We start from the raw sequence: 12,118 nt of genomic DNA, 5'->3' as shown, positions 1-12,118 counted from the left end.
TGCTAATGATGTGCTTTCTTTCGTAATTCTAGTGAGTAGAAAATGTAATTACAAACAAACATACAAACAAACATACAAACAAACATATAAACATACAGGTGAAGCTAATAAAAAGCGTGTAAAAAATAGGATTATGCTCTGATTTGTACTACTGGCAGGAATAGCCTCTAAGAATATAATAACCTACGCCTTCCGGTTTCTCGTAACACTATTTCATTATACACAAATAATATGAGAAAGGTACAAATATATCCCCAAAAAGTGTCCAAATAACATCCCTTAAGCCTACACGTTTCATTATAATTACACGACCGCCCACTTTGTCGCCAGAAGGACATTTCTCTATTGTTCGAACTCAACTCAAACTCAACTTATGTTTGAGTTATTTTATTACTCCATTCCAGGTATTATTTAATGAAACCATTATTTTTTATTGATAGTTTGCCTTTTTGTTGGAATTGTACTGAATTGAATCATAAATTTTTATCGATATCAAACTGAATGTTCAGTTATCTGTTAATACTAGCTGAGGGCCGCGACCTCGCCCGCGTCAAACATATTTTTTGCAGGCATCCCTGATTCTTCTTCCGAGACTTACATTTCGCTAAGTCTCTTAACATTACACTGAGCAAGTCCCGTCAAAATGAGCTCGGGCATTTCGGAGATTGAGTAAACAGACAGACAACAAATGTAGTCCAACTAAAATGTTACATACCTGTAGTATATGTATGCCGTTTAACATATTTAATTAAAAGCTGTCCCTTTGAGATAACAAAGGCGAAAGATACAATTCTTGTAAGATAAGACATTTTTAATCGATCGGTTCATATATATCTACCTAACATTATCACACTGATTTCAATACTACATAGCATCTTACGCTATAAAGGATACGGGACAACATCTTTTTCTCTAAGAAAGCAATCTGAAATTTTATATATCATCATCATCATCAGCCCTTATATGTTCCCACTGCTGGGACACAGGCCTTCTGTGAGAGTTCAGGCCATAATCCACCACGCTGGCCAAGTGCGGGTTGGCAGATGTCGCATGTCGTCGAACTTTTGATTCTCGGACATGCCGGTTTCTTCACGATGTTTTCCTTCACCGTTTAAGCAGTGGTGATGTTATCTACATGTGCAGATAAATTGAAAAATCAATTTATTTACTGCACGCTCGCCCGGTCTCGAACCCCGACTTATTGATTTTGAAGTCCGAGGTTCTCACCACTGAGCCACCAATTTTATATAATCACCATAAAATAAATCATTTGGCATATAAATGCATCAGATAACCTCACACGAAGAAAACGTTAATTATCCCTGACAAGGTTTATGGCTGCTGATAATTTAATGTTTTAACATTACGGATATTTGCGTAAACAAACATTACTTTTTATATGAAAAGTTTCGTTATAATGTAGGAAACGAATGTATAATCTGTTTAATTAATTAACCTGGCAAATTTCTGTGCATCTGTCACAGACTATTCAAATGTAGACATGATACATGAATAGGATCTATTTCCGGCGCTTTTGCTCGCATGATAGCAAGGTAAAAAATTACCAATATATAATTCAGGTGGTCATCGACATACATACTAAATTCCAGTCAAATCGGTAAACAGTTTTTGTGTAAAAAAAAATTATATCTATAACAATTAAACTGTTGTATTGTTATTAACATATTAAAATTATTAAGTACTCACTACGGATAAATCTCGACCATCGACCGTCTCCTTGGTACAGTAGTTAACGCGTGAGCGAAGAACCGAGGGGTCCTGCGTTCAATTCCCGGTGGGTACGCACAAAAAAAATTTCTTGGTCTGGCAGGACACAGAAGGCTGATCACCTACTTGTCCGTAAAGAAAATCGATCAGTGAAACAGATCTACATCATCTGCCCCATACCCCACGAGGGGACACGGGACTTTACACACGGATTCATAGATATTTTTTAGTTATTGCTCTCTCACGAACGACTTACTAGTCTTACTAGACTAGACTAGATAATGTTTGGTACATACAACAATTATAGTCTACATTAGAACATATTCTATCCAGCTAGTAGAAGCTACCATTATAACATACGATCACAAAGGGACCCCAGAAGGAATCAGTAACCAACAAATACTTAACAAGATTAAAGGGGTCCACTGGACCCCAATCAAGAACCATCCTAGACAAACAAACGGACCGTTTGCTAAAAACATTAAATACATAATAAAATATAAATGTTTACGGGCATTTTCTTCCAGAATATTCAATGAAATCCACATACCTACCAGCTGTTTATCGCTTGATTAATGATTTAGTTATAAGAAGGATAAATTGACAATTTGGGTGTTTGTTTGTCAAACGAATTGAGATGTCTGGGTCACTTTGGGTGTAATGTCAACTTCTATAATCTGAACAAACGTACATCACTTTATATTACCGTTAAAACGACATGAAGGCAAGCGGTTTGTTAGTAAAGAAATTATTTATTATATTAGAAACACATAGTGTAAGAAGTGGTGAAAATTTACCAACTGAAAAGAATCAATCGTACAATTAAATACATTTCAAAATCCATATATCCCTACTAATATAATAAATGCGAAAGTAATACTTCTTGCATCTCTGTCACGCCTAAACTGCTGAAACCTATTGAATTAAATTTGGACGAAGATTGAGATCTGCTTACTGAACGATAGTGAGAAAACAGATAATATGTTAAATCAACCTTGTAGAACCATAATAGAGAAGAATTCACATCATTTGTTCAAGCTTTATCATGGTACACGCTCAGCGACTTTAGCTGCGGTAGATGAATACAAGTTTGTTTCTAAAATATAAATGGATTTATTTTTAATAATTTACAAAAAAATACATATTAATAAATATAATAATATCATGCATGCGACACGTCTGTATCTTAACTGATCACCGATTTTGGTGATTCTATGTTAATTTGAAGTAAATTTTTGTTAAAATAATTATTTAGGGTCGGAAATAATGAATCTTATTATCTTTAAAGTCAGTAGCAATAACACTGATCGTTCGTTTTTTAATTTATATTTAATTTTCAGGATCAAAGCGCATTGATCAAGAGAAATTTAACGAATAAGCCCTTAAAAAATTAATAACTTCTAATAATCTAGCAATTATTGTTATTATTCTTAACTGGCTGTGGCTCAAGGCTTCTCTCGCGTAGTCACATAAAATTAACAATTGTAACAATTGAATATAGCGCCATCTGTCGGAATTTAAAAATTTCGAACTGATTCAAATTTCAAATACGCTTCATAATGAAATGTCCTATGGAAGAGAGATGTTTCTGTATGGAAATTAAGACTAAAGTATTTCATTCTTCAATTGATCCATCAATAGAAAAAGTTACCCAAACGTCACGTCTCAAAGGTCACGTTTACGGATATTTGCGAAGACATAAAAAGAGAGATAAAAGAGCCAGTGTTTTGTCAGTTAGTTCGCTTCTTAATGGAGCAGAGGCGGATAACATGTGGCACACGGGAAAAACTATATCCCGTGTAATCAAATCATGGTTTAGGCTTCTGTGGTGGTCAGTCGGTTGAATTCCTCTGTTAGGACTTTTTTTAAACATAACATTGAGTAACTTGCTTTGCAATGTAAAATATTGTTCATTGTTTGTAATATTATAAAAAAAGAAATTATGTCGTGTATTGTGCATTTAAATGTTTGTATCAAAAAATATCGGCAAGTACTGACTGTTTAAAAAAAAATTAACAACCAGAAAGCTTTATTCTTTATTCTATGAATGTTTTTATGAAATTTTTCTATGAATGTCCTTTATTCTATTATTAATAAAAAAATACTCAACATACTCTTTTACTACTTAATTTCCTTAAAAAAAATATTTTTCCATATACCAAAGGTTATCCACCACTAGACAAGATAGCCGATGGATTTATAGGCATTTAAGTTTTCAAGTAAATTCCTTGTGATGACTCAACGCATTTGTTGTAAAAAACTAAATAAACTTGAATTAGGAGACTTTAATTTGCTTTTATACTTTCGCTTATGAGTGAAGACTAAGGATCTTTAAAATATATGATGAGTTTTTGATCACATTTCGTTATTTCTTTATATTTATAGCCAAATCCCTACTTCCTACTAATATTATAAATGTGAAAATTTGTAAGGATGTGTGTGTGTTTGTTGCTCTTTCACGCAAAAACTACTGAACCAATTGCAATGAAATTTGGTACGTAGATGTAGTGTACGTAGTGTATGATAGTAGCTGGACAACTGGAATAACATAAAGGCTACCTTTTATCCCGATATTCCTACGGGATACGGACTTACGCGGGTGAAACCGCGGGGCGCAGCTAGTATGTTGTAAAAGTAAAAGGAAAACTGTCAGTCTGTCTTTCCGTCCGTCTCTCTGTCTGGCTGTTATATATGTATGTCTTCCCTTCAGGCACAAACCACAAAAAAAATTGAAGAAATTTGAAAAAATTAAAAGGAAATTTGATACGAAGATAGTTCCAAAAAAGGAAATCAGATTGCTGTTATTCCGGAATTCCCACTGGAACAGAAAATATTTCGGAAAAAGCCCCGAGATTGTCTTTTACTTTGACAATGCGATGTTTAGGTGACATTATTCACAGTAAGAATACTAAAAGTTAACATAATTAATTGACAGGCAAAAGTTAATACTTATATATTTAAGCATTAAAAATTAAAATATATACTGTATACTTAAAATGATAAGTTATTGATATACATTTGGTAATCGGATTGATACAAAATTCTCATCATCATCATAAGCATCATACCATATTTGGTACCGCTGCAGGGATGACATGATACGGAGGATGTATGAGTGTAATATTTTCATTAGATCTAACGAATATGCAAGTATTTTTCTATTCAAAAAGACGTTGGTAACGATATGAATCTGCTTTAAGGAGAGAAAAACAAATAACAATTAGATAAAACCCCAGATTTAAACGTAATTTATTCGACATTATTCTCCAGATATTTTACATCCTATCTTCTAGTTAGAAAACTTAGCAAAAATGTTTTTCTTGTATTAAAAAGTACAGAGTAATTTACACGGCGTAAGAATAAAAAATGCAATTTTACATTCTCAAATGAATTACATTACTTCTTACAATACAACCCGTTTCATTCGTAATTCCTTCAAATAAATCAGACCTGATCTTGATCTCCATTCAGAAGGTTTACGAGTTTTTAGCGTTAAAACTGTGTGCTTTATGGTCGCGTATGAGATTTATTTTATAGTCGAAAGGTTGTAGTCGATCAATTGTTTCTTTTTTATTATTTCGTGCCTGTGTGGATTACGGCGCGTTTAAGATATTAAATGCTTGTGATATAAAAACTCATTATTGAGAAGTGAACAGGTTAAAAAAACATTTGACGTGGGACTTGTAAATGACTCGCAAGGCGTGAAGAAATAAAATATAATAGTTTAAAAAAACTATAAAACACGCTTTAACAAAAATCATATTTTGCAAATTGAAAACTGGAATAATTTTATCAAATTAGTGTATTGTCATCGGTCCTCAATAAATCTACAAAGTTTGAACGAAATCTGGCCGTTTAAAGTGGGTCAAAATCGCGCCCAAAGAAGTCAGTTACAAACAAACAAACATACAAACAAACAAACATACAAACAAACAAACATACAGGTGAAGCTAATAAAAAGCGTGTAAAATACTGGAGAAACACCTATTGTAATGAATACTTTAATCCATAATATAATATTAGCTTAATTGGAAAAAATATACCTAGTTTACTACTTTAAAGATATACCTAGTTTACAACTACACCTATATTATACAGGGGAATCTTTTGTATTGTTGTATGTTTGTAATCTTTTAGTATACGCTAAAGACCCCGGACAATTTTTGAGACAGCGCATGTAATGTAAGGTAATTTTACATGAATTAATAAAATGCATTAGCTTTTCAAATGCAAGCATATTTGAGTTCTATAAATATGAATATATTATCTATAAATAAACCCTTTTCTTCTGAATCTAGTATAGTTACTTATTCAAAACTGATAAGCTATTGAAAATAATATATTATTATAGTTCAAATAGCTCACATAATCGTTCGAACATTAATAAAATTAAAAAGTTGATATATATTTATGATAATAGACAAACCCGGGCCACAAATCATAGCGTGGGCGCAGTCGCATTGTTATTGACTATAATTCGTTGAGATAAAAAATAAATTAGAGTTATCTTGTGATACAATTAAGTATGGGGTCATATTTGATAATTATGTTTTTAACTGACTTCTTCGATAAAGGAGGCAACTTATAAGATATTTAAAGGAAAGTTCTAGATAGAAAGTACATAGTCAAGGATGTGTAATCGAGTCATTTGTTGAAGAAAGTGTATTTTTTGTTTTATTAATACAATTTTTTTTCGAATTGAAACACTACAATAAAGTTTATAATCCGCAATTTTTAAATTCTAAGATCTTGACCTGCACAGCAATGCCACATAAACGACTCTATCAATGTCGATGAAACTTTCATAGCATTACGAATCTAGCAGTTCGAGAACAAGCTAATATTAATTAAGCGATGTGTGGGTGCAAACATGCCAAAATGGATTCCCCGTAGGTGTTGCCACCTTAAAAGAAGTGCTGATGTAAAGTTAAACATTTCATATTAAGGCAGTTAGATATATGGTGTGAAGGAAATTGTGAAAATGTTGTTTTTACCCGACTGTAACGGAAGATGTGTTGTTTTCAATTTCTTGTATTTTTTACGATTTCGTACTGGGATTTTAAAAATTCAAAATGAACTGTCTCTCTGCCCGTGGCTTCCCCCGTGTAGGCAAACGAAATTCCATTGGTAATGAGATGGTTTACCGCGGAAGATAGTAACCTATGACATTCTCTATTCTCCTAACTACTTGACACAAAAATCATATCATAAAATCATAATTCCACGATACCGTATCTAGAACCACTGTACTTTTTATTAAGGAGGTAGGAAAGAAGTAAAATACTTAAAATTTATTGTTTTTTAGCAAGGAGAGTATAGCATTATATGACTCTTTGGTATATTGTGTATATAACCAATTATATCACACCAAAAGGGCTTAGCTTACTATGTGGATATAGTTTGACATACAAATGGCATCTGTTCTATGTTTCATATTCATATTTATTCATATTCGGGTATTATAAGCATCTCCAAGGATTTTTAAAATGATCCAATAGTTACTGAGATTAGCGCGTTTAACAAACAAACTTTTACACTTTATATACATATACATAGATACATAGATAGTAAAGAGACCATTGAGATTGCCGATTCATCTCGCTGAATCACAATAATAATTATAGTGGTTTAAAAAAAACATATATCCTTGAAATCTTATTAAATTCCACATGAATAAAAACAGTTTTCAGGTTGAGTTTAAAACAGTGTACAAAGATCAGGCAAGGTCGAGGCGGGTAACTAGTATCAAATAATCTAATTAAGCTCCCACTATATAATTTAAACGCCATAAATAACAATTGTTTATTCTACCATTATTAAATTATACTAAACCAAAAGCTAATTCCAACTACAGTCCTAAGTACAGGTCTTTGTTATACCCATTATAGGGGATTTTATGAGGGAGTAGGTATGTGACATGAAAATTAAACTTTGTCGATAGAAGTGTCAAGTGTCGAGTGATGAACGGATTTTGATGAATTTTGCAATATAGATAGATATAAATAAAATACAATACGTATAATATTATAACTTAAAGTACACATCAATAGTTATAACATTAAGTATTTGATATTTTTTGCATTATTTTCGTGCAAATAAATCTAATTGAAAACATTCTTGGTGATTGTTTTAAATATAAAAATTCATATATTTATGTCCATACAAGATAATTTAATATCCTAAACAAGAATATATCTTAACAATATTCACAAATGCACGTGAGTCAGTGTTTCGAAATTCCTCGTCGTTAAAACGACAATATCAAGTCCCTGTAATACTCAATTTGTACCATGTAATAGATTTATCGCATCCACAGATAAGTGCATAGGATTCAACATTATCGTATCGAAACAACACGATACGATATATCGATACAAGTTTTCGGCCATCACTACGAAGAACCCATTATTTCCATCATTAAAACATCCGCTCCAACAATCACTGTGTATTTATTATTTAATGATAACGCAAATATATATCTTCCAATCTCGTTTAAGCTATCTATAAACAAATTATAACCCTATAAAATTTTATTCAACAAGTAATGAGATAAAATTTTAATTTCTTAATTGATATTATCTTAAACTCGTGTTTTTATGTATAATTCTTAATCATTCATAAATCAAAGATTGGGATGTTTAGATTAATTTTATGTTAAAAATACCTTATACACACATTTTATAGCTTTTATATTCTATTGCTTATAGATTCCTTGTATATTTAGTTGATCATAATTTTAAACTTTCCCTTCTTCAATATGACATGTTCAAAATTATTTTACCATATTGAAGACAGAATAAACTATTAAAACAAACCTTTGCATTCATTGGCGTCCCTTGCAGTGGCGCGTCCCCAGGGCCGGTCGAAGTGGAACGGCTTGCATCGCTCGCAATCCCGTCCTGCTGTATTGTGCTTGCAGTCACAGGCCAGCTGCATTGTCTGACCATCCTCACCCTTCGTCGGAATGCATCTAGATGCGTGCCCATTGCATTTGCAGCGGCCGCCAACCGCGAAATCCGAAACCGCGTAATGCTGCATGCCCGAACCCGCCTGCTTCTTGTTATCCACCTCATCCCCTTCGTTCACCATGTGCAATCTATTGAAGACCACTCGTACATCAGTTGCTGTCACCCAGTCTTGCAGGACCGGTGATATATCGAAGTTAGCCGCGCTCGGACGCCCCTCCAAAGTACTGAAGGCTAATCTCGCTCCGCCAGAATTTTCACCCAATCTATGCGAATCAGAACACCTAGCTTCCTGCTCATTTGCCGATGTAACTGTCGCTTTATTCGGCCGCCCATATACCCGTCTACACTGGCTTGAGTAGAATTGAAAGGGCTGCCAAGTGATACCGTAATCGGCGCTCTTGTATATCGCTACAGAGTCAGGTCTTGCGGCTTTGGGACAAAACTGAAGACTGACGTACGTAAGCTCATACTTCTTTCCCAGGGACAGAGTGAGAGACACATTATCTGGTGGGGAATCATAAGCCGCCGGTGGTAGAGCGGCAGATCGCCAGCAGGTCACGTCGTGCGGGTTATTTAAGTCGGTTAAATGAGCTGGAGGGTGCCGTCTATCCGAACGAGCGGCATCGCAAACTCGACAAGCGTTCTCGGGATTCTGATCTCCGGGTGGATCGCACAAGCGCTCAGGGCCCCTCTTTCCACAGGTGGACGAAGCCACAACGGGATTTCCAAAGGCCGCATTCACAAAATCTGGTATGCAGCGGCGCGGTCGGCCGTCTTCATAGCAAGGGTCTGGGGGTGCAGCTGATAAGGCCAAAGCCGCGGTGGCGAGGAGAGCCACGACGCGGACGAACATGCTCACTCACTATCACTCACTCGCGGAACTAAGCGGCTAAGACACGTGCGCGCCGGTCGAAGGCCGCCGGCAGACTAACCGAGGGGCGGGAGCTTAGGAGCTTACGCCGTACGCTCGCGACTTTGTTTGAGAAACTTTTTTATCGGTGAGCGAGAATTGATGATAATAGATACGGCAACAATAACAAAAGTTTAAATTGAAAACAACGCGCTGCAATCAAATAGCGTATACTTTCGCCATCAATTCTTATAGATTCGTATATTAGCTGGAAGAATTGGAACTATAAAATTTTAAGGCCTTTCGGAAGTGAACTTTCAAAATAACATTAAAAGTTATTCTAGTGGTAAAAGTATTCTATCAACAATTTCCTTTCTTTCGATATCTCTCAGTATTCATTAATAAATGAGAGTTATAAAAACTCTAGACTATACAAGTCGCCTAGACAATTTCACTGCCATTAATTTAATAAAACTTCATCGCAATAAAAAATTATACATTAATATGAATGCACAAATAAAGTCAATATACGAACTAGCAATACATCTTGATAACTCCTCTGTTATTACTGCCGTGTCTAAAAATTAAATTATACCAATCACATATTAATGCACTGCTATCTGAGCCTCACGTATTATTATTATTTGATTTTCTTTGTTAATTTTATCGGGTGACTTTAAATTCAAAGATATCACGAAAAATTTACGAATCAATGAATAATAAAAATGTGGACTTATATATAAAAATCAATTGCTATTCGTTAGTCTCGCTAAAACTCGAGACTGGCTGGTCTGATTTTTATAATCATGGTATTGGTGCATTCTGAATAGTCCAGGGAAGGTTTAAAAGGTAACAACAATACGGAGGCGGTTAAAGCCGCGGGCGGGAAGCTAGTAAGATATAATAATATCTATTTAAATTGCGCACAGCAATATCGTGTTCAGTTAACTGATTAAAACTCATTAACATCGTACTGTTTATATAAGAACGTGCTAAATCATACAGCATTAATAACTGATTGTATTATTACAAATCTACATATCAATAACACAATAACAATCTATGTAAATATATACACAGCTGTCACATGTGAATGTATCTACAATGAACTATATAAAAATGTTAGAATAAGTGCAGTAGTTTTACAACGAGAAACAACGAGAGAAATTGCCTTTTATTTTATCCTAATATATTTTATTTTTATTTCTATATAAATCGTAGTTTACATTAAAAATGTGTTTTATTGTACTTACCTAAATTAATTATCGATAGTTTTCCAGAATAGTTATTTTCAGGCTAAGCTTATAGAATACTAGTCGCTCGTCCCGGTTTCGCCTGGATATCAAGATTCCTGTTTTATCCCAAGCGATCATTTAAACAGGATAAAGAGTATTCAATCACCCAAATCAGCTAATACCCTGTCTGTATACTAAATTTCATCAAAATCCGTTTAGTAATTTCATTGTAATTGACGAACAAATATCCAAACAGACTAACTTTCACATTTATAATACTAGACGCTCGTCCCGGCTCCGCCCGGATATCAAGATCCTGTTTTATCCTAATCGAGCATTTAAACGGGTTAAAAATTCTATCACCCAAGTCAGCTCATACTCTATCTGTATGACAAAATTCATCACAATCCGTTCAGTAGTTTAATCGTGATTGACTGACAAACATCCAACCAAGCAAACTTTCACATTTATAATATTAGTGTGATATATAGTGTGAAGTGTGATTCTAATGACCATATATCCTTGGATTCGTAAATTAAATTTCGCATTGAACATAACAACCTATTATTTTGATTTATAAATACTAACAGTCAAACAATTATAACCGCAGATGTATGATCAATAACACAAAAGAGGGCAACCCCAGACAAAAAGCATAGAGTATAAATGAATTACGCAGTGGTGTGCCTGGAGTGTGTCTGGGAGTAATGATCTCGTTCGTGTCTATGCCTGTGGTATTGAGATTGCAAATACTAATTAGTAATTACTAATGCTGAGCACAAAATGGCTTATTTGCTGGATTTTTTAATAAGCGATAATGTAATGAAGATAAATTATGTGTGGATGCTGTGGACAATTCATACATCATAGATATTCTATTAATATTATAAACGGGAACGTTTTTAAGTATGGATGGATGTATTAATGTTTGTTACTATTTTACACAAAAACAACTAAAGCGATTACAATGAAATTTGGTGCGTAGAGCTGGACAACTAGAATAACACATTGGCAATTTTTTATACTGATATTCCTACGGGAAACAGACTTACGCGGGACTTACATACAAACCGCGGGGCGCAACTAGTTTATCATATATGCGAGCTTTGTCCAAGCTTCGCTAAACACTTACAGATGTTCTCTGTGTAAGTTTCTATCGCGTATTTCACCTCTTTAGGCGTTGATATCCGAGTAAAGCCAATCTCTCAATAACTATCTTCAACTAAGCCAAATTTCTTCCAAGTAGCTTTAGTTTAGATGCTTACATTGACTAAAAATTTTCACATTTGTATAGCGTGTATATGTGTAATTTGAATTTTAACTAAATTCTGGTGTAT

The 12,118-nt window shown here is 34.1% G+C and overlaps 1 protein-coding gene across 2 annotated transcripts in view; it reads right to left on the bottom strand.

The window, feature by feature from the left end:
• Positions 1-9,618, bottom strand: part of LOC119840860 (netrin-B-like) — a 109,321-nt gene extending 99,703 nt beyond the window's left edge. For both annotated transcript variants that reach the window (XM_038367638.1, XM_038367639.1), the window contains exon 1: positions 8,544-9,618. In XM_038367638.1, the coding sequence (XP_038223566.1) occupies positions 8,544-9,549 (1,006 nt within the window). In that variant the 5' untranslated portion in view covers positions 9,550-9,618. The remainder of the gene's footprint in view (positions 1-8,543) is intronic.
• Between the last annotated feature and the right edge of the window lie 2,500 nt (positions 9,619-12,118).

Source organism: Zerene cesonia, chromosome 7, assembly GCF_012273895.1.
Source record: "Zerene cesonia ecotype Mississippi chromosome 7, Zerene_cesonia_1.1, whole genome shotgun sequence".
Lineage (NCBI taxonomy): Eukaryota > Metazoa > Arthropoda > Insecta > Lepidoptera > Pieridae > Zerene > Zerene cesonia.
Note: the sequence above shows the minus strand (reverse complement) of the source record. Positions and strands in the feature narration are given on the sequence as shown.